Source organism: Anguilla anguilla, chromosome 4, assembly GCF_013347855.1.
Source record: "Anguilla anguilla isolate fAngAng1 chromosome 4, fAngAng1.pri, whole genome shotgun sequence".
NCBI lineage: Eukaryota > Metazoa > Chordata > Actinopteri > Anguilliformes > Anguillidae > Anguilla > Anguilla anguilla.
The window spans coordinates 20,245,843-20,265,928 of record NC_049204.1 but is presented as its reverse complement, the minus strand read 5'-3'; the positions used below and the strand labels follow the sequence as shown (position 1 = coordinate 20,265,928).

General features: G+C 48.8%; 1 protein-coding gene across 8 annotated transcripts in view; it reads left to right on the top strand.

The window, feature by feature from the left end:
* Window positions 1-20,086, top strand: part of LOC118224817 (microtubule-associated protein 4) — an 85,144-nt gene that overhangs the window by 49,953 nt on the left and 15,105 nt on the right. For 7 of the 8 annotated variants that reach the window (XM_035412552.1, XM_035412554.1, XM_035412553.1 and 4 more), the window contains 6 exons: window positions 13,595-14,247; window positions 14,722-14,949; window positions 17,697-17,862; window positions 18,371-18,433; window positions 18,619-18,902; window positions 19,959-20,030. In XM_035412552.1, the coding sequence (XP_035268443.1) occupies window positions 13,595-14,247; window positions 14,722-14,949; window positions 17,697-17,862; window positions 18,371-18,433; window positions 18,619-18,902; window positions 19,959-20,030 (1,466 nt within the window). The remainder of the gene's footprint in view (window positions 1-13,594; window positions 14,248-14,721; window positions 14,950-17,696; window positions 17,863-18,370; window positions 18,434-18,618; window positions 18,903-19,958; window positions 20,031-20,086) is intronic. The other variant, XM_035412557.1, reaches the window with a different exon arrangement.

Below are 20,086 nucleotides of genomic sequence, written 5' to 3'. Positions count from 1 at the left end.
ATATTTCATTTATATTTGAATGACATGGAAATAAGGAGTTGGTAGAGTATATTTCCTCATTTACTGTTATCAGCTCTTCCTTCATCTTCTTATCTTCTCTCATCATCTCATTTAAGTTAAAAAGGTGAGCGAAATAACACTTTGTCCCACCTGCGATCACAGATTCAAAATGAGTGATGGGGGGAAAGCTGTTGTTCAGCAATGAATTAGCACTTTACTAACACTGAGTCGGCCATTGTTGTGAATCAATACTGTCCTTTGTCTAAAAGGTCAATAAAATATTCTAAAAGTAGCACTGTTGGAAGTCCACATTTTTTATTATTATTTTTCTTTTTTTTACTAATTGTGTAAATTTATCTTTATGCGCTTTGTGTGGACTTGTAGGGAATAAGGCAAGCTCTTTTTTTTGGCTGTTTTCATGTAAAACGGGCCGGTCGGGATGATGCCGTTACAAGAGAGAAGTTGTCTGTGTTGGACAGGATGCGTTGGCTGTCACTGATTTAGAGAATGGCTGCATTGTGACAGATGGACAGACATTGTGAATTCCAGGCTGTGTTTCAGAGCTGAGGGCCCAGTCCCCACATTCCTTCGGTGCGGAGCAACACATATTCCTCGGGTGTCCGGGAGCATTTCTTTTTGAGACGGTGGAAGGGAATAGGTTCTGAGCGAAAAGGTTCATGTCAGGGAAAGAACAGTGTTGTTGTGCCGGTGCTGCTATGCTTCAGTGAATTGCTGAAAAGAAGCATGTAGCTGTCTCGGGGTCTGTAATCAGCGATGCAGTTATTTGAGTTATTCAGAATGTCGCTGTGCCGGAATATAACCCAGCTTCTTCTTTTTTTCCACACTTAGAGAATGATCCCATTCAGACTACATCAGTGCACAGATGACAAAGCAAACATCAGCCGCATTGATCATTGAAGGTTTCTTCAAAAACCAATTCAGGGTGCAGGCTTGGATAACAAGGAGATGAAGGCTTTCGTGTACTGTACAACTTATATAATTGCCCTGCAAGAAGGCAGGTTCCTCACACATTTGTGGGGAGAGTTGAGCGGGTTGGTTGTGGGATTATGTTTTTAAAATGTTTTAGCAATGATTGGATGTCTCCAGGGGTCTTTGAAAAACCCCCTTGTGCAATTATCACTTAAAGCAATCCGGTATTTTTTCATTGTCCTTTGTCCGCACTGTGCTTTACTCCTTGCATAATGTGTCTCACCATTGTTCAGATCCCATGCAGTAAATACACTAATGGATCGGGGATATTATGCAACACGCGCACGCTCATTAAGGTTTGAGGAGTTTTTGTGCGATAGGGTGCGTGTGTTTAAGTGGCGCATTCGGCATGAGCTGCTGGGTGAAATGGCTTGTGTCAGCAGCCTCGACCCCCGAATTCACACGCGCCAGAAAACGGGGAGCGGGCGTGGGTGCGAGAGGTTTATGTAACCCAGCCCGGGATGATGCTAGAGAGACAGAGACCACAGGGACCCTGTCTAGACCGCTCCGCCTTAGCTAAGGCTGTCGGAACAGATCACAGATCGGGGGGGTCAGGGTTCAGACACGTCGAGACCGCGAACCAGACCTGTGCAAATTATTTTAAAACCGGACATTCTGGACGAACACCAGGCACCTGGCAACCCTAGAGGGTGTGCCTGAGTTCAGAGTGGGAGAGCATGACGGTTAGGTTCAGAGTGCGAGCGTGTTCCTGTAAGTTTAGAGTAAGAGAGCATGACAGTTAGGTTCAGAGTGCGAGCGTGTTCCTGTAAGTTCAGAGTAAGAGAGCATGACAGTTCAGTGTGGGAGGGCGTGCTTGTTAGGGTCTGAGCCGGAGTGCAGTGGCCAGTCTGTGTTCAGTCATGGGATGAATTATGAGCGCTCTGCACAATCACACTGCCCGATCACACTCTCAGGGTCTGCAGCTGTGCCACATTACATACCTGCATCGTACTCTCGCACTGTTACGAGTTCTTTTATGGCTAAAGTTCCTTTACCTGATCACTTTGCTACTCTGGAATATTCTTCGTATTGCTGGTCCAAAAGGAATCCCAAAGGAAGTTGTTAGCATATCGCTGTTCTGTTTCTCATTGTTTTATCAACATCTCATCAATAAATTACAGCCAATCTACCTCTGGCAGTTAAAGGCAGATTGAAGGGTGCTCTTTCCATAGTGCTCTTTGATTGTGTTATAAATAAATCAGAATGGATGCGGGGGTACTTTCCTGGGTATGAAACATTCATCTGGTGTTAGTAATGGGAGTTTCCCTTGAAAGCAGACCTCCCTCAACAATCCCATATGCCCTGTTTATTCTTATTATTGTCGACTGCCTTGTCTGCTTATAGGAATGCCTTCTACTTCTGTTGACTAAATAATAGTTAATATTTTCTGAAAGATAAGACCATTATCTGTCTTTCTGATTTCAAGTGAACCCATTTCCATTGCATTACCTTTGTTCCTACGGCAATAAGCTTTTATAATAATGTACTTCCGCAGTAGCCATAGTTCTGAAGCGATAGTGTCGGCAGTAGCTCAATATGGTCAGTTAGCTTATTTATGTTTTCAAATATTTATGCTTCCCATCTTTTCTAGGCCTCGCAAGAGTTTCTGTAACTCACTCTGATTGAGCCTCTTCCTGAACACTATGACCCCCTGTGGCCAGTAAGTCTGGCTGTTTGTCACAGAAGTCGCAGGAACCACAGATTCCATTACATTCCCTTTTTTTCTTTTTTAATGCTTTAATCCTTCATTTTTAATGCTTTCCATGATTTTTTGGCAGTTTTGGGTGGTAACTGTCAACCATAACCATAACCTATATTCAAACTAAAGTTACGCCCATGGTCACCTCCCTAATTAATAAGCGATTTCCTGTCATTCTTACAGCACTGGAAGTAGAGTAAAGCATTATAGTATGGTGTTCATGTGCAACTGTTCCCGTATCTAGCTGCTTTAGATACTACCACTGTGGTGGTTTATTGAGCCCCTGAGCTAATCGTCCAGTATCATTTGTTGCGGTGAATCATGCTGGTGCTGGTACTAGAGATGCATCCCAAATAAACAGCTTTTTTCTGGTAACTGAGCTCAGAAAGTTTCTGTGCTTCTTTAGCTATCTGATTGTGTGGTTTAAAACCTCCTTGATGATCTCTTCAGAGAAATTCTGCCAAAACAGTGTGCCAAAGTAAAATTTTTATTTTATTTCTTTATAGAAAATTTAATTAGTTTTTCTTGGGAACAGTTAATTGTTGACATATTTGTGACTCCAGTGAGTGAAATACAGCATTTAGGCATGTGGTAATGTGGTGTTTGAGCTTGAGCTGTGATTATTTGTGTGTGCGTGTGCGTGTGTGTGTGTGTGTGTGTGTGTGTGTCTGTGTCTGTGTGTGCGTGTGTGTGTGTCTGTGTGTGCGTGTGTGTGTGGGTGTGTGTGTGCATGCATGTGGGTGTGCGTGGATTGCAGCAATTTGCAGTTGGAGTGTACAGTTGCTCTCATGTGTACAGTTGCTGTCTTCATGATGAGATTAGTGCTGACAAACATAAACACGCTTTTCAGGGGACAGATTTGCATCTGTCTGACACTCTTCCATTTCTCTTTCTCTCTCTCTCTCTCTTGCTCTCTCCATCTCTCTCTGTGTCTATCTGTCACTCTTGTGTGTGTCTGTCTATGTGTGTGTTTGTGAGTGTGTGTGTGTGTTTGTATGAGTTTATGTGTGCGAATGGCTGTATATCCTTGTCACTGTAGTGGGTATCCACACATCACTGTAGCCGGTGTAAAGAGGAAACGGCACACAACATAACAAAGCCATTGTGACACAATTAACAAAAAGCCAAAAACCCACGGCTTTGGCTCGGCACAGCTCCCAGCTCTGCCAGGAAGACAGCGAGGGGGAGGGGGGAGCCATGAACGAGATCGAAAAGGATGGAAAAGGGACGGAGAGGAAAAGAACTTGAGGAGGGACCGGTGACATTTTATGTCAATGGCGGAGTGGAGACGGAAGAAGGAGGGAGAAACGCGATGTTACCGTGAGATGCGTCAGCGGTTCCAGAAGGCAGATTCATTCAAAGAGGATAGCGTTCTACCAGCTGACTGCACTAAAGCGGCCGCTGGGCAGCACGGTCTCCCCCAGGGGAGCTGAAAACGCTGCGCTCGGATGTCTGTGTGCTGCGCGCGGACCCCTGTCCCTTTCCAGGGACACAGGGCTGTGGAGAAAAGCCTCCAAAGAAGGGGGGAAGGGGGTTGACAAAGCTGGGGAACAGAGAAAGAAAGAGAGAGAAAAAGAGGTTTGTTAGGGGGTAGCATGGACAGCAAGGAAGAAAAACAGAGGGGGGAGGCGGGTTTAGGCCCGGGACAGGAGGAGGGACTTGTGATTCTGCAGCAGCCAATAAGCAGCCAGAGTGGAGTCATGTGACCATAATGGCTGTCAGGGAGACAGGAGGGGGCGTGTGAGAGAGAGAGAGAGAGGGAGAGAGTGAGCGAGCGAGCGAATAGCATCTCATCTGGCTCAGCCTCAGTGCTTCTCCTGGTCGATTCAGAGCAGAGGCACAGAGAGGATTCTCAGCGCACGACCGTACGTTCCTGGCCTAACAGAAAAACGAAAGCGCCCGCACGCACATCTGAACGAGGAAGAGCAAGAGAAGACGTAAAATCAAAGAAGCAGAGCGAGAGAGACAGCCAAAGCGGTGCTCAGAGTACAGAGAGCGAGGGAGGAAAGGATGTCTTCTCTCTCCAACCAGCAGCCGGCGGGCCCGTTCTCCGAGTACAGCGAGCTGTGCAAGGTGCCCTCCATGCCGGCCTCCTCGGCGCCCCAGGGCTGGGAGTGGCAGCACAAGGAGATGGGGGCCCCCAGGGGCCTGGGGGGACCCCCGCGGGCGACCGGGCTGACCGACGAAGACAAGCTGTGCTTCTTCGAGGGCCCGGCAGGGGTCGGCGTGGAGTCGGAGCTGAAGGTGCCGGGCCTGGGGGGCGGCGGGGCGTCCCTCGGCAGCGCCGGCGAGAGCCCGGAGAGCCCCCTGTCCTCGTCGCCCTCCTCCTGCGGCAAGTCGCCCGCCGTCTCCCTGGGCTGCGGGAACAACGGGGCGCTGCCCCCCGCCCCCGCGTCGCCCGCCCGCCCGCCCGACATCCTGGCCACCGCCGACCCGCGGAAGCCGGCCGACGGCGGCGCGTGGAACCCCTCCTTCGCCGGGCCGGCCGCGCCCAGCCCCAAGCCCGGCGCGCAGGCCGCGCCCAACTACTGCGTCATCGGCGTCGTCAACGACAACTACCTGGAGGGCGGAGACGCGGCCCTGGGCGGGGCCCGGCTGGCGGGAGGCTCGTCGGAGGACAGCGAGGACGAGGTGGAGCCCTGCTTCATGGGCCGGGCCGAGCAGCAGCGCAAGGCCATGCGGCGCGCCATGTCCGAGTGCTCCCACCTGTCCGTCCCCGCCAGCCTGGAGCTGCCCGACAAGTACCCCGACAAGTTCGGGGCGCCGGACGAGCTGCCCTCGCCCGGGGGCGGGCCCCGGAGGCCCCACTCCGCCATGAAGCGCTCCCTCACTGTGGCGGACGAGCAGCCGCCGACCCCGCCCCCCGCGCTGTCCGCCGGAGCCGCCAAGGCCGACCTCAGGCAGGAGGCGGAGCCCTCCCCCCGCCTGTCGCCCTTCCCGCCGCTGCAGACGGACGGGGGGAGCTTCCCGCTCTCGCCGCTGGAGGGCATCGCCGAGCTGGCGGGGCAAGGCAGGGAGCAGAGCGTTCTCATCCCCGTGCCCGTCGCCAGCCGGGCCTTCAACGGCACCAACCCCTTCGGCGGCGCGGAGGGTAGGTCGCGCCGTCCGTACCCACCTCTCCCGGCGCCTCCGGACTCGATGCCTCGCCCGGAGGTGGCGCTGAATGCGTGTGGGGTGTGTGTGTGCGTGCACGGGTTTGGTAGAATCACATCAGAGAACCGCGCGCCCATCACAGGTACCAAGCGTTGCCGTGATTGAAAGCGTCCGCGACAGGACGACAGGGAAGGATTGGGGGAGAGGAGGGGGGTGGATGGCAGGGGGTTGAGGAAGAATAAGAAGGATAGAAGGATCGAAAGAGCACATAGTGAAGCTATGCTGTTTGCGGTGGCATCTGGCCCCGAAATGGCGGCGCTCGGTGTAGAAGGAGACCGCGATTGAGGGACCGGGTCATCCATCCTGACTCAGATCATTAACTCAGACAGGCAGACTGGAACACGCAACCGCGCCGTCTGGAATGCCATGTTCTCCAGCCCCTCCCCCACGTGTTTTCCGCACGCGCCCAGTCAAATGCGTTGGTAATCCCAGCGGGACGGCGGTGGGGAGGGACACTGGAGACCGTGGGGTCCGGTCCTTATAAGCAAACGCTCCCACCGCAGTGGAGGTCAATGAAAAATATATGAGTCCTTTGAAGGAAGGGCTCGGCGGTTACCTGCAGACGTGTGTGCGGAACGTGCGTGGCGTAGACGGTAGAAGCGGTACGCGGCCGTTGGTCCTCTTTGTGTAAGACGTGAGAAACAGACCGACGAGGGGGAGCACGTGTTTTCGGTTTCGGTTTCAAGGTCATTCGAAGAGAGCGCGGTCGCGTTATTATTCCCGACACATTCATAAATTCTCTCAAATACTCTGTCTGCCCCGTCTGTCTGTGATTTGCCTCGGTGTACTGAGCCGATGTGGTCATTGTCGACGAGGTGTTTTCGTTCTGCGTGGACGTTTTGGAGGGCGAGCCTTTTGCCCGCTCCTTCGAACGGCTGCTCCCAGACCGTCTCTGTCTGTCCGTCGGTGCGTTTCCCCGGGCGGACCAGCCACAGGGAAGGATCGGCAGAGATGGAGCGTGCACGCTTAGAGGAGGGAGGCGGTGAGAGGGGCGTGTGAGAGCGGTGCTGCGCGAGACAAAGGAAATCCGACACAAACAAGCTGCAGGTCGATTCGCCACGGCGGCACGGCGCCGCAGGCTGCGCGTCTCAGAGCGCTGCGAACGTCTCGCTTTTCTGATGCTGCCATCTTCGTGGTGTCGCTGCGCAGCCTGTGGCTGCGAATAAAAATAATATGATAGAAAAAACAGTATTAAAACATAATTTTGAATGAGATTGTGATGGTGTCCCTCTGTAACTGTTCAGACAGCTGTCCAATATTCTATTGAGCTCCCTTTTTAGCTGTTTTTCTGTATTTCTGTCGTGCTTTATTGGTGAATCGTAAGGGGAACAGCATTGTACAACGTATGACTGCTAAGCTTTCTTATTTTGCTGAAGATCGTATGAGTGTTTCACAACATCATTTCAATCACAGGCTTCAAACAAGGTGGCTGGATTACCAGTAATGTAGTGGCTTAACGTGTGTGTGTCTGTGTGTGTTTGTGTGTACGTGTGCGCGCACGTGTGCACGCGCGTGTTTACGTACGTGCGTGCGCCTGTGTGCATACATGTTTGTCTGCGCATGTGTGTATGAGTGTGTGTGTGTGTGTGTGTGTGTGTGATGCATATCTCCCACGGGAACCCAGTGTAAGGAGGACTGTAAATGTAATGAAGTGTAACCTTTCCACGGTTTTACTTGCTGCAGTTACCCTGTGGTGCACTAACATCATTACCAGGACATACCACTTGGAAAGATGGTGGTAGGCAGCCAATGTGAGGGTCTGGTGATCGCAGGAAATCAACCGTTTCAGGTTTCGATCAGTCACTGAATCAGCAGTTCGATTTGCGACAGCTCAATTAACGCCACAGTGTCTGACATGTTTCGAGGCACCCAACGTTTGCCATCCCAGCTCACAGAATTTCTTTCCTCTGAGCAATATCACAGACTGTTTTAGAGGAAGTTTGCTCCTCTAATTTGCAGTGCTTGATTAGTGGAAAGTGGCACTATGCATATTCCCAAATGGTCGGTGCAGTACTGCTCCTGTGATGCAGTGCTAGTTCTGTTCAGTCAGGTGTGTGCCGTTGTGTTAATCGTTTTGTGGAGGTGTGTTTCCATCTGTGAATTGGGCTCTCTCTGCTGTATAAACGCTGAACTTGCAGCAGGGATTTTTTTCCCCTCATTCAGTAAACTGTTTGTGTCGCCCTCCCCTCCCCGGTTAATTTCGAACCGTTTCCCAGCCATGAATGATTTTCACCTGAGCCCCACGCCGTGAAAGCGGCTTAAAATGAGAGAGAGCAATCACATTCTGACAGGTTACTGCAATGAAACAAAATGAGAAATCATTTCGTAGGCCCTCTGGTCCTCTTTTCTTTTGATGGCGGTGCGAGTTTCTAAAATAACCCCCCCTCCCCCTCGGGAGAAGGCTTCGGTGTGCGTGGAAAAATATTTTGTAAGCGTAATCTGCTAATTGGTGTTGGAGTAGGCGTGCTGTCGATGACGGCGTTCGCCTTTCGTGTGAAATGTCAGGGCGCCGAGCAGGTCCCAGGTTTCATCTCTCCCACGGGCTCTGAGACATTTCCTGGAGGTGCCGAGGATTCGGAAGCTTCTGGAAGCCGGCGTGACTTCTCGGGGCCATTATGCGGGATTCCGTGTGTTTCCTCCGTGCTGGAGCCGCTGCTCGTTAGAGGGGAATTAACACTAATGCGGGGAGAAGAGAATTGGTTTCCTGTCATCCGAGGTTGTCTTTTGGACCCGAACGCGTGCATCGACAACCAGATGGGCAAATGTGACAGTGCCCTGGGCCTTACCACAGATAGATCAGTCCTGGCTGGTCAGCATAACCAGCCGGATCATTGTGATGATCGTTCGAGCAGACCTTTGTTTGCAGCACCAGTACGATTAGGGTGCTTATAATATATAGTAGTGAAAGTTTGAGGGTTAGTACAGTCTGAGCGGTTCAATAGTGTTACCTTACTGTTGTGGACACCACTCCCATTTCATATCAACGTCTTGAATCAAGAACCGATCACGTCTGTTCCAGCACAAAATCCCATGACAATGCACTCAGAACATCAGCATTGGTTTGATCATTCTCAAAAGTTTGTGTCAGCCCAGTCAAACATTAGCTTCAGCTCGATCCGCACTGTTCCAGACACTGTCCAGAATCCTTGCAATCTCAAAAACATCATTGACATTGCAGGCCTTTGGTTTCGAGAATTTTTTCTTTATGTAGTTTTTTCTTCATGTAAGCATTTATGTAATCCATTGAGTTGCTATATTTTTTATATTAGTTTCTTGATGAAAAATCGCCAGGTTATGATTTGACCTCTTCCTCAGGGTTTTGTAAAACACGGTGTGCAACTTCAGCATTGCAATGAAATGGGCCTCCCATTTTAGACAGCAGTGTTCCATTAAATTGGGATATGGGCATTTGTGTTCCACCTGAAAGTGGATGAGAGACAGGAAAGGAGAAACATGGATGGCAACCAAGAGGTCATATAGTGAGTTAAGCTGTACACTGCACTCCCTGGTCTGCAGTATTCTGCTGAATGTAGAATGGTACATCTTCCTTTGGACTGTGATCAATTCACCTGAATATGTCTGAAGAGAGACTTTGGAGGGGGGTTAATGCCACTATTCAAGAGGATGAAAGTATTTTTCCCCCTTTCCTTCAGAGCTCAAATGCAGTCAAAACATCTATGACTTATAATACGTTCCCATTCCCAACTCATTTCAGATGTCAGGTTCAATGTTGCAGGAAACCAGCTGCCATCATCATTTACAATGTTTGAAATTGAAGTCCTTTCCAAAAATACATTGTTTTCAGTCTCTTTCTTCGTTCATCTTTTTGAATCGGTCTCTGTCTGATCCCTTCTTTTCTTCTACTGAATTACCCTTCTGCGAACCTGCCTTTTTTGTTTGTCCTCCATTTTCCTGTCCTTCAGTCTGTTTTTCTTTCTTTTTCCCTGTCTGCCATCATGTTCTTTTCCTCATTTCAGGGGAGCACATTACCAGCTTATGTAAGGGGTCTGTACTAACAATGTGCTTTTTTGTCAGCTCAGAGCTCTGTCTCTCACTGGTTAAACAGCTAATCACTCTCCAGTCTCCTCCCCATTACTAATCTGTCCCTGTTCAGTTATTTGTCTTTTCCCAAATAACTGAAAGTGTATTATGCAAAGCGAGGGGCTTTGTTTCAGCGGACTCAACGTGAGGTTGCCGTAGTTGCAGGAGGAGCAGGCGGTGCAACCAACCAGGCCAACTGAAAAAAATGGGTCTGGTTGGTTACTCCTTTCTATGCGGAGTTTTATTTACAATAGATTTCAGTCCTCCCACTCTTAATGGGGTCCACAACATTTCTTACCTTTTACCCAGTATGTCAGAAAATCCTTCTGTACTGGCATTGGGTCCCACACTTTGGTAAATATACAGTATCCAATATATGCCTTTGGCCTTCGTGTGTATGTGTGTAGAGAAACTGAGCATTTTCTGATGAAGATTTTCCATACCAGTGCCATCCTCAATGTGCGGAGTCGAAGTGACATTTCAGAACTGTCACAACTTAAGAATATTTGCTATATTTACAGTGCTATCCTTTACTTCTTGAAATGTTGATCAGAAGGAAATAGAAACCTAATAATGTTTAAAATTCTGAAAGCAGGATATTAGTTGGCCAAGTGAATTCCAGCACAAATAAATTAAAGCTGCTGGTGGGATTGAATTTATAATCCATGGTTTACTGGATTAACTATTGCCACAATTTCCTCAAATGCACGCCATCGCAAAGCATGTTTTTATTCCTTCCGGTTGCGTGATATGATAGACTTAATGGAAAACAGATCGTCTTTCCCTTTGATGTGTTGCTGGTTTTATGATGTATAATAAAGTGGATGCAATATTCTAAGGAGCGAGTGGTAGTTTGACCGGAGATTAAATTTTTATTGGAGATATATTCTAGCTTCTAGCAACAACGAATTTGAAAATAAAGTAGCAAGAAAGAAGAATTTTAAAGGGTGTGCCGGTCAGTGAACTGCTACGGTTTAGAAATCTTTTTTTTTTTTTAAATAGCCTCAAAAAATTGCTCTGGCACACACCCCATATACATAAACCCTGCAAGCTGAATTCTTTTTAGTCGATCCATAAGTGGATTCCATTAGTTTAGCAGTTCCATTAGGGTCAGTATCCTGTTGATTGCTGTACTTTTCAGTTGTCCATTCAATAATCAATCTAGTTCACAAGGTCATGTTAAAAGGCTGAATGTCTTCATTGATTTTTTAACAGCGTCATTGACATTGGCAAGGAAAAAAAACATGGCCGCATCATCTTTCTCTTTGTTGTTGTTTTTTTTTTTACTGTCTCATTTATACTTTGAACAAATTCAAATGACTTAAAATTGAAGACTGCTGTATGTTGCATAGATATTTATGTGCTTCTCAGCAAATTATACAAAAGGAGTCTTTCACCATTAACTGGTATTTACACCACATATAAATTTAACATAGCAGCTGGTTTGAATGTTGGCAGTTTATTTATCCAATTCAAGATTGTTTATTCGAACCATAGAGCATATTTTGGAACTGAAATTACCCTGGAGACCCATGACTGTTCCATTACACAGCAGGTATGGGCAGTGCAAAGCCAGACTTCAAGCATGGTGCTTTTCATGAGTCCTGTGGTGCTGGCGCCTATCCCAGCGTGCATTGGGTGAGAGGCAGGAATACACCCTGGACAGGCCGCCAATCCATCACAGGGTGCACACACCATTCACTCACCACTCACACCTATGGGCAATTTAGAGACTCCAGTTAGCCTATTTGCATTTCTTTGGACTGTGGGAGGAAACCAGAGTACCCAGAGGAAACCCACATCATCCGCCCTTGCATTGCTCAATTTGTTTACACCTGGTAAGAGATTGTGCTGTGGGAGGTACAAGCCTGCTATGTTGGTTACAGTTTTCTGGACAGGAGGCATGGCGACCTCTGAGCAAACATCTAAGTATGCAACCAACATGGTGTCCTCTAGTCTTTTCTATTACACGCGTCTCTTTTTTGCCATGTGTTGCCCTTTGGTTAGCGTGTGATTCATTGTATTTTGGCATACAGGTGGCTGTTAGTTTTGCCTAGTTGTGCGTGAAGGCATATGGCAGGCAGTCTGTGCGTTTCCCATCGCGTTCTGACTGCACCTGCTCTCTCTTCACCTCCATTTGAATGCGGGCTCGGGGAGGTTTGGGCGTCGCCAGGCCACAGGGCGAGACGGTCAGGATAAGCTGATGGCTGCAGCTCGTGCCGCGCTCTTGTTTCCGTCGATGCTGCGGATGAGCTGCTGGTGTAGCTCTGTGTGTTTGTGGACGGCCCTGTCATTGTTTATCATGTCCAGGGCTGGCCTGTGTCTAATGCAGCTGGACAGGATCCCTCACTCAAGTCCGGCTGGCTCAGACCGGCTGTGGACACATTCACACTGGCCGCTGTGGCCTCCCTCTCTCTCTCCAGCCAATGCTGGTCCGTAAAAAAAGTCAGTTTTGTACCTTAATAATCATTGTGCTCTAAACAGACTCGGGTCATACATCATACACCACACAGACCACAATGTAACCACAATTACTTACAAAAGTAACTGAATTCAAAACAAATTGAATCCATTTGTTTTGGATTCAATTACTTGTATGCGCTTTATTGATTTTGTCTGGTGTATTGGAACTTATGAAAGATTCTTAAAAAGTGCCAACCCTGCCTTATGGTCCTCTTGGCAGGCTCCAGGCAAGATCAATAGAGCACAGAAAAGTATTTGAATCCAAAACAAAAGCATATTTTACCCGGGTCTGGTCCTAAACAAATGGTACTTTTGTATTTGTTGATGGAGAGGGAGGACGGTTCAGTGGGCATATTAGGAAAATCTGGACATGGGTGCAGGTGTGTATGTGTGTGCATACATGTGTGTGTGTGTGTTTGCTTGTCCAGTGTGGTCTATGGTGCTGTGTGCTCACTGTACACCCTCACCCATATCTCCATGCCAACACTGATGGTGTCATTGCAATGATCTCTCCTGTTCTATCTATGACCAGATTTCCCATCTGTCACCCCATGTTTTACCATTGTAATTAATAGCTGTAATTTCAATTTAGTGCATGAGTTAGTCCGTTAACTTTGAGAGCCCTACAAAATATATTGTTTCTTTCACCTGTGTCTAATTTGTTCTGTGATTCATCTGAACTCAGCATCTGTCATTTTGTCTGCCACAGCCTTAAACAAATCGTTATTATAGTGTTTTCTGCCATATTGCACAATTCTTTTAATATAGAAATCATCAGTCCAAAAGTGAGAATTTGGTTGATGCAACATTTTTACAATAAACTAGTTGGTTGACTTCAACTCTTAAGACACTTTGCGAAGTGGTACATGTGCATTCCATGTTTTAAGAGCTTTATCTTATTTGGATTTAGCATATTCTGAATAAGAGCTTAACCATGTTTTGTTTTTTGTAATAAGGTGTTTACATGGGATGCTTCGTAATCAGAATACTTGAGTTTTCCAAATAAGATCGGAATAACGATGTACATGTAAAGGTGGTCAGTGGTTTTTTTTTTATTTAACTCTTGGCATGATGCGAGACATGCATTATGTCGTCAGTGCAATTTTTAATCATGCTGCTAGCTTCTCATCAGTTCTCTTTCTGAACATGGTCGACATCATAACTCAGAGACACCATCTGGGGCAGGTCCATGTGTTACTGTGGGAACTTATAATGCTTACGTGCTGCTTTTTCTGATTCTCTCCACAGTGAAAACCGAAAAAACAGACAACTCTCAGAAGGTGGAGAAATTTGACCTGTTTGATACGAAGGAGGTGAAGGTGGAGAAGTTTGACATGTTTGAGAAGAAAGATAAGGCAGACAGTGTGGACAAGCACGAGAAAGAGAAAACCGAGAAGGTGGAGAAAATGGATGTCCTAGAAAAAACTGACAAAGCAGAGAAGAAGACAGAGGAGAAGATGGATAAGGTGGAGAAGGCAGACAAACAAGAAAAGATGGAGAAGACAGACAAGTTGGAGCAGTTGGAGAAACAAGAAAAGAAAGTGGAGAAGGTGGAGAAACAGGAAAAAATGGAAATGGCAGCCAAGATGGACAAACAAGAGAAGTTGGAGAAGACTGACAAGACAGAGAAAGTGGACAAGGATAAAGAGGTGAAGTCGGAAAAGGCTGAGAAGGTAGACCAGGCCGAGAAGATGGAAAAGGTTGAAAAGGTAGAGAAGACTGAGAAGAAGGAGAATAAAGCAGGAACCGCTGAGAAGAAGGACGACACGGAAAAGACGGATAAGGCCGACAAAGGAGACAAAGCCGAGAAGGCGGGGAAACCGGCTGGAAAGCCCCCGGTGACGAACGGGGTCAGTGCAGCACCCAGCAAGGACGCTACCAGCCCCGACAAGAAGACTAAGGTAGGTCAGATAGGCGATGTAAGAACCTCTGTGCTGCCATTCATCGCTCTGCACATTGCTACTGCTGATGCTATTAGTGTCTGTATGAGAGAGTGTGTGGAAAGGGAATCAAAGCTGATTGCTTCTCATCACCTGAAATTACTGACTTCATTTGATTGTATTTGACTTGCAAACCATATTATCAGTAACTGAGGGATATAGCACCAAACGAGCAGCAATGTTTGGTTATTCCCTTGTAAAAGCCTTTGCTGGATTGCTTTCCAGTGTTGTGTGTGCACTGTGTGTGTTTGTGTGGATCTGGCGTATTAACCAATCTCTGATTGGCTTAACCTGTCTCTGTTTATCCTCTATGATTTCCGCTGCTTGTGCCGCCCTGCCCTGCCGCCATCGTCACACGTTTGTTTTTCTGTTATCCTTTTGTTTTTCTGTTATCCTTTTGTTTCCTGTTTGCCGGGCGTGCCGTCCATCCCACAGCCCGCCGCTGCTGCGTCAGCCAAACCCGGCGCTGGCAAACCGCGGCCGAGCTCGCTATCCACGGGCGCGGCCGCGCCCAAACGCCCGTCCCCCACTTCCAACTCCGCCGCCCCCGGCAAAAAAAGCCCCATGCCTAAGGCCACTACCCCTACCGCTGGCGCCAAGCGGCCCCCGTCCGCTGCCAGCCGCCCCCCCGCCTCTGCCGCGCCCCGTGAGGTCAAGCCCAAGGTGAGTCCACCTGCCTGCCTGCCTCTCTGGCTCTCTCTGCCAGATCACCGGCACTGCCTGTGTGTCCAGGGGCACGTCTCATCCTCCCCTGCTGACTGCCTGTTTGCTCTTCTGTCTCCCTCTGTGGACCTCTAGATCGCATGCCTGTATTACTTTAGCTACCTCCTCTGTTCCCGTCCTTCCCTATTTGTGTGCCTGTCAGCGGGATTGCCACGGTCCCAAATCTGCACATCACAAGTCTGTTGTTGCCAGTCTCGCACCTTACACACTGTTCTTCCGTCCGCCTTCCTCTATTTCCTTGCTAGTCAATGGGCAAGAGAGGCTTTTTTTTTTCTTTTGCAAGGTAGGTTGGCACAGACCCAAAACCTCCAAAGAACACTTTACTTGGCTCTCCATCATGTTGGGACTGTGGTCAATATGCCCAGTCCTCAGGGCTGCTGCATTGCTCAGCCTGTTAATGCGCTATGCCAGCTATGCCAGCGCGAGGATGGGCTCCATGCTGCTGGATGTGGTTAGCAGCTCCGCAGGATGACTCATGATTGTCAGTATTGTCGCTTAGAGTTGGGGAGGGTTCAGCTGGCCCGGACCACCATCTCGTCGCTCTCTAGCGAACGGGCATCTGCGGTCGGCTTGCAAAAGCTGCACATGAAACGTGCCACGCATGGCCACATTGCATTATGTGCATACTGTACACTGCATCGACTGCGGAAGGTTGCCACATGAGCGCAGTTGAATAGCCTTTCTATACAGCTACTTATTTGCTATACCGTGTTTTGCATAGCAATCATTTACTATCTTGTCTTGAGGTTTTGCATGAGTACAGTCTGCAAATATTTTTTAGTTTTTCTGCTTACAATGAATGAATGATGTGCAGTGCAATCATTTGAAGCTAATAAATTGGCAGATGCAATATAATTTTATCATGTTTTTGATTAATAGACAGCAGTATTCCCACACTATAACCTAGAAACACTTTGCTTGTTTTGTTTCTGAATGAGCCTATTACCGATTGCTGAAACATGAATAATAAGACAACGTGTCAGATCAGAGACGGAAAAGTTAGGCAGGCATAGGGATGGATATTGGTTTGCCTTACCGATTTAAAAAAATAGCTATCCAAGAATGAGTTACCTGTACCTGTCCAACCAGAAGGATAGACCCATTACCTTGGAAACCTGTGAAGTCTGTTACCTTGCCCATTCGTTTATGGTTTAATATATCAAAGTACTACTCTGCTTCAGAAGGCAGCAGTGGACTGAATGACTGCAGTATCGTGGAGAGGCCACGCTGAAACAAAGCACTTTCATTACACCGGCTCCCCTCAGGCGGCGTAACCAGATGAGACAGCCTCAAAAATCCGCCCTCTTTATATCGCTTCCAAGTGCCGTTCTTACACCTCAGCCGCGTCACCGCCGGCCTGCATCACCGGCAGCACGTAACCACGGGCAACCGGAGGGAAAGCGACGGCTGCTTCTCGCCGACGTCTCGAAATAAACCACTGTTCCCAGGCCTTGCGTTCGTGCGTGAGGCGCACGGAACAGCATGAGTCACATTCCTGGTTATGAGTCCAATGCCATTTAGAATGACATTTAAGCAGCGCGGAAGCCTGCTCAGTTAGAGGATTGCTTATTGCTATTATGCAACTAATATGCCAGGTAAAATAAATACATTTCTGAAGGGAATTGGTGCCTCTTTCCTGGAACCCTACTTTTTCATTTAACCGCAGCCTCTATCCTAACCCTGGCTATCATGTGTAGACATATGGAGCTAATCTGTGGTCAGTGCTTGGTTCTGTCAACATACATTCTCCTGCTTTGTTTTTCTTTAAAAGAGAGTGGGATAGTCCATCCTCCTTTTGTATTGTTTTGCTTTGTTCAGACTGGCAGAAGGTAGTGAGGGCAGCAGAGAAGGGACCAGATGAAACCTGGGGATGGACATCCTGGGGGGGGGGGGGGGGGGGGGGGGGCTTATGGCTTGATAGTCAGCTGCTTTTTTTCTTCTTTTTTTGTACATGAAGCTGCATAAAGTCTGTTCTTGCCTTTGAGTGGTATAGTTAGTACCCATGTGTAGTAATATTATCAAGTATACCAAAGAAAAGCTCTGGTTAAAAAAATAAGAATTTACAAGCAGTTTTTCTACTGCATTTTTTTGTACTGCATTAAGTATGCAAAGGCATGAATGAATGTTCCAGAACAGATCTTGTGAGCCTTTTGCAAGCAGGGCTTGCTGCCATCCAGATTGCGTGAACAGAGAGATTGAATCACTGATTATTCAGAGCTCTCTGGTACCTAAAAGATTCTGGGAGTCATGAAAAACACTTGAATGTATGAATGTGCATTGTGCCATTCTGGTTGTTTTTTAAAAGCAGGATCATTAAAATAAAGCTAAAGCAACATAGAGAGGACATGATGTTAATCCTCTCAATTAAAGATGAGTCTTGCTTTTCTCTCGATGAGTTACTATAATAGACCCTATGCAGAGCTGTGCTTCACAGGTAAGTGGTGAAGGGCTCTCAGACAAATGGCCATTGATGTAGTTTTTTCAAATACAATTTCGGATCTGTTGCCCAAACTGTAGTGTCGCAGTTGTTGTGAAACTCCCTGCCTCAGTACCGTTCATAGGGGTCTGAGGTCGTTGTGGAATCCAGTGGGTACGTATCACAGCCTTGACTGTGTTTCTCTCTCTTTACCTCAACCCCCGTTTCCTGTATCCTTTCCCTGATTTTTGTTCTTATGCTTTCCTTCCAGACCAGCGCTACAGAGAAGCGCCCCCCTGTGGCCAAGGCCAACGCCGCCGGCCCGGGAGCGTCCGCGGCCTCCAAAAACGGCTCTTCGGCCACGGACGCCGCGAAGCCCCGCGTCCCCCTGTCCGCCCGCGCCCCGGCCAGAGCCCCCGCGGCCCGACGCCCCGCAGGCGAGTGACCCGCGCGCCCCGACCCCGGCCGTCACCCCGGGCCCTGTCCCTGCCTCTCCCGGGGCCCGCCGCTGACAGGCAGACTGAAATACAGCCCGCCCGCGCTGGGGACCAGGCCCTCGGTTATTATACGGGCGCAGCAGCGCACTGTGCGCTGTAACAGAACGCTATACGGTGGAAACAGCTGCTCTCTGTGAGATTTGTCGCATGGATTTGCATGGTAATGGACTGTAATGCACAGAAGGCACGATGACCTGAACTATGTGGATGCCAAGGTAGCAAATATAATCCCTTATGACTTTGAGCAAAGGTCATGAGCTGCATGATTCATGTTGTTCGTTAGGCCAGGCAAAGCCTAGAAAGTGATTCGAAAGGCGATTAGAATTTTCTGAATAAAACCGGCTATGGCAGTGGGTAGTGTAGTTGGGACCTCCTGTTGTATGTACGGGACTGTTGCAATAAAGAGATGCTTCAGTGCAGAGTAGTTATGATTGTTCTGCTCCCACAGCTGCCAAGACTGAGAGCAAACCAGGGGAAGTGAAGAAATCAAGCACACCAAAGACTCCCCCAGGTAACATCTACCCCCCTTTCATATACAATACAGCAGCAGCAAAGTGTACTGAATGAGCATTGCCTCAATAGCTGCAGGAGTATGGAGTATGTACTCAATAGCATATCTGGCTCAACACTGTGGATAAACTGACTGCCCTCCTGTCCACATCCAACCCCCCCTCCCCCCCCCCCCCCCCCCCTCAGCTGACTCCAGTCGCCCCAAGACCACCCCAAACCGGGGCCCGGTCGCCCTCTCCAGCACCCTCGTGGCAAGCACCGCCGCGACCCGCGCCCGAGCGGCCGCCGCCGCTGCCGCCGCTGCCCCTGCCAAACCCGCCGCCCCGCCCGAGAGGAAGCCCCCCGTCCCGCGCGCGCCCCGCTCCAGCGCCACGCCCCGCCCCACCACCGCCCCCGCTCCGGACATCCGGAATGTCCGCTCTAAGATCGGCTCCACAGATAACATGAAGCACCAGCCGGGCGGAGGCAAGGTAGGAGAGGACTCCCGGAGGGTGGGGGGAGGGGGGGGGGCGATACAGAAAAGCAACAATGGCAGAAAATGGGTTTGTGGGAAACAGAGGGGGCGTATTTGTGGGGGAATGACCAAAGCGGAAAACGCAGGGTGCCGTGTGTTTCGTGGCATTGTCGTCCCATTGCAGGACAGGGCCGTTTGCACCTTGCGCACTAGCAGGTGCCGCACTGCGCTTAAAGACCTTGCTCGCTGTGTGTCAGTTCTCCTCACGCCGAAAGGCTGGCTCTCTCTCCTCTGTAGCCCTGCCGGCAGGATTGAGCTCCCAGCCAGCGACTGCCTCTCTCACCTGCACACGCTGTGTATCCGCACCAGCTCGCCCTCTCATCCACAGCAGTGGACCTCGCTCTATCCCCAGCGTACTTAACGCTCACCACTTTACCCATAATCCTCTTCTGCACTTAATCAAGCCTTTTTAAATTCTTATCACCTCATGTGCAGTCCTTCCCCATCTCCTCTCATTCTGTCTTTCTTCCTCCTTTTTCCTGTCTCCTCTTCCTTTCCTTTCTCTCCCTCCACCTGGCAGAATTCCCCCTGAGGCTAATATGCCTGTGCTTCGCATAGTGACAGGTCATTGCTTTTGCTCATCTTAATACCTTCCACAGCCTACCGTCATTAACGCTACCATCACTGTTAGCAATTGCGCTGAAATATTGTCCAATACAGAGGCATTTTGTAAAATAATGTTCTTTAAAAAAAAAAAAAAAAAATGGGAACACATAAGGATTTTTATGCCCAAACTTATTTTTGTTTTGATGTGTCATCAGAAAAAGAGAATTACAAAAATGTGCTGTTTGGGAATGGACATACTGGAGGTTCTCTCTCCCCTAGTTACCTCAGATCCTACTTCTCTCCCTTTGGTCACACCCTCTCCGTTCTGTCGTACTCATCCAAGAGGATTTTATTCTCATCGTTCACTCCCTCCCTCCCTCTCCCTCCCTCTCCCTCCCTCCCTCCCTCCACTCCGCTCATGTCCTTCCTGGTGTTGACCCGGGGGGTGCGCTGATTGTCTCCCCAGGTCTCTGCAGCACAGAGCAGAACTGACACTCTGGCACAGGGTTCCCTCACCAAAGAGACCAGCCAGAGCAAAGTGAGTCCATCCCATCTCCCTTCCCCTCTCTTGTGCTCTCTCTCCACCTTTATCCA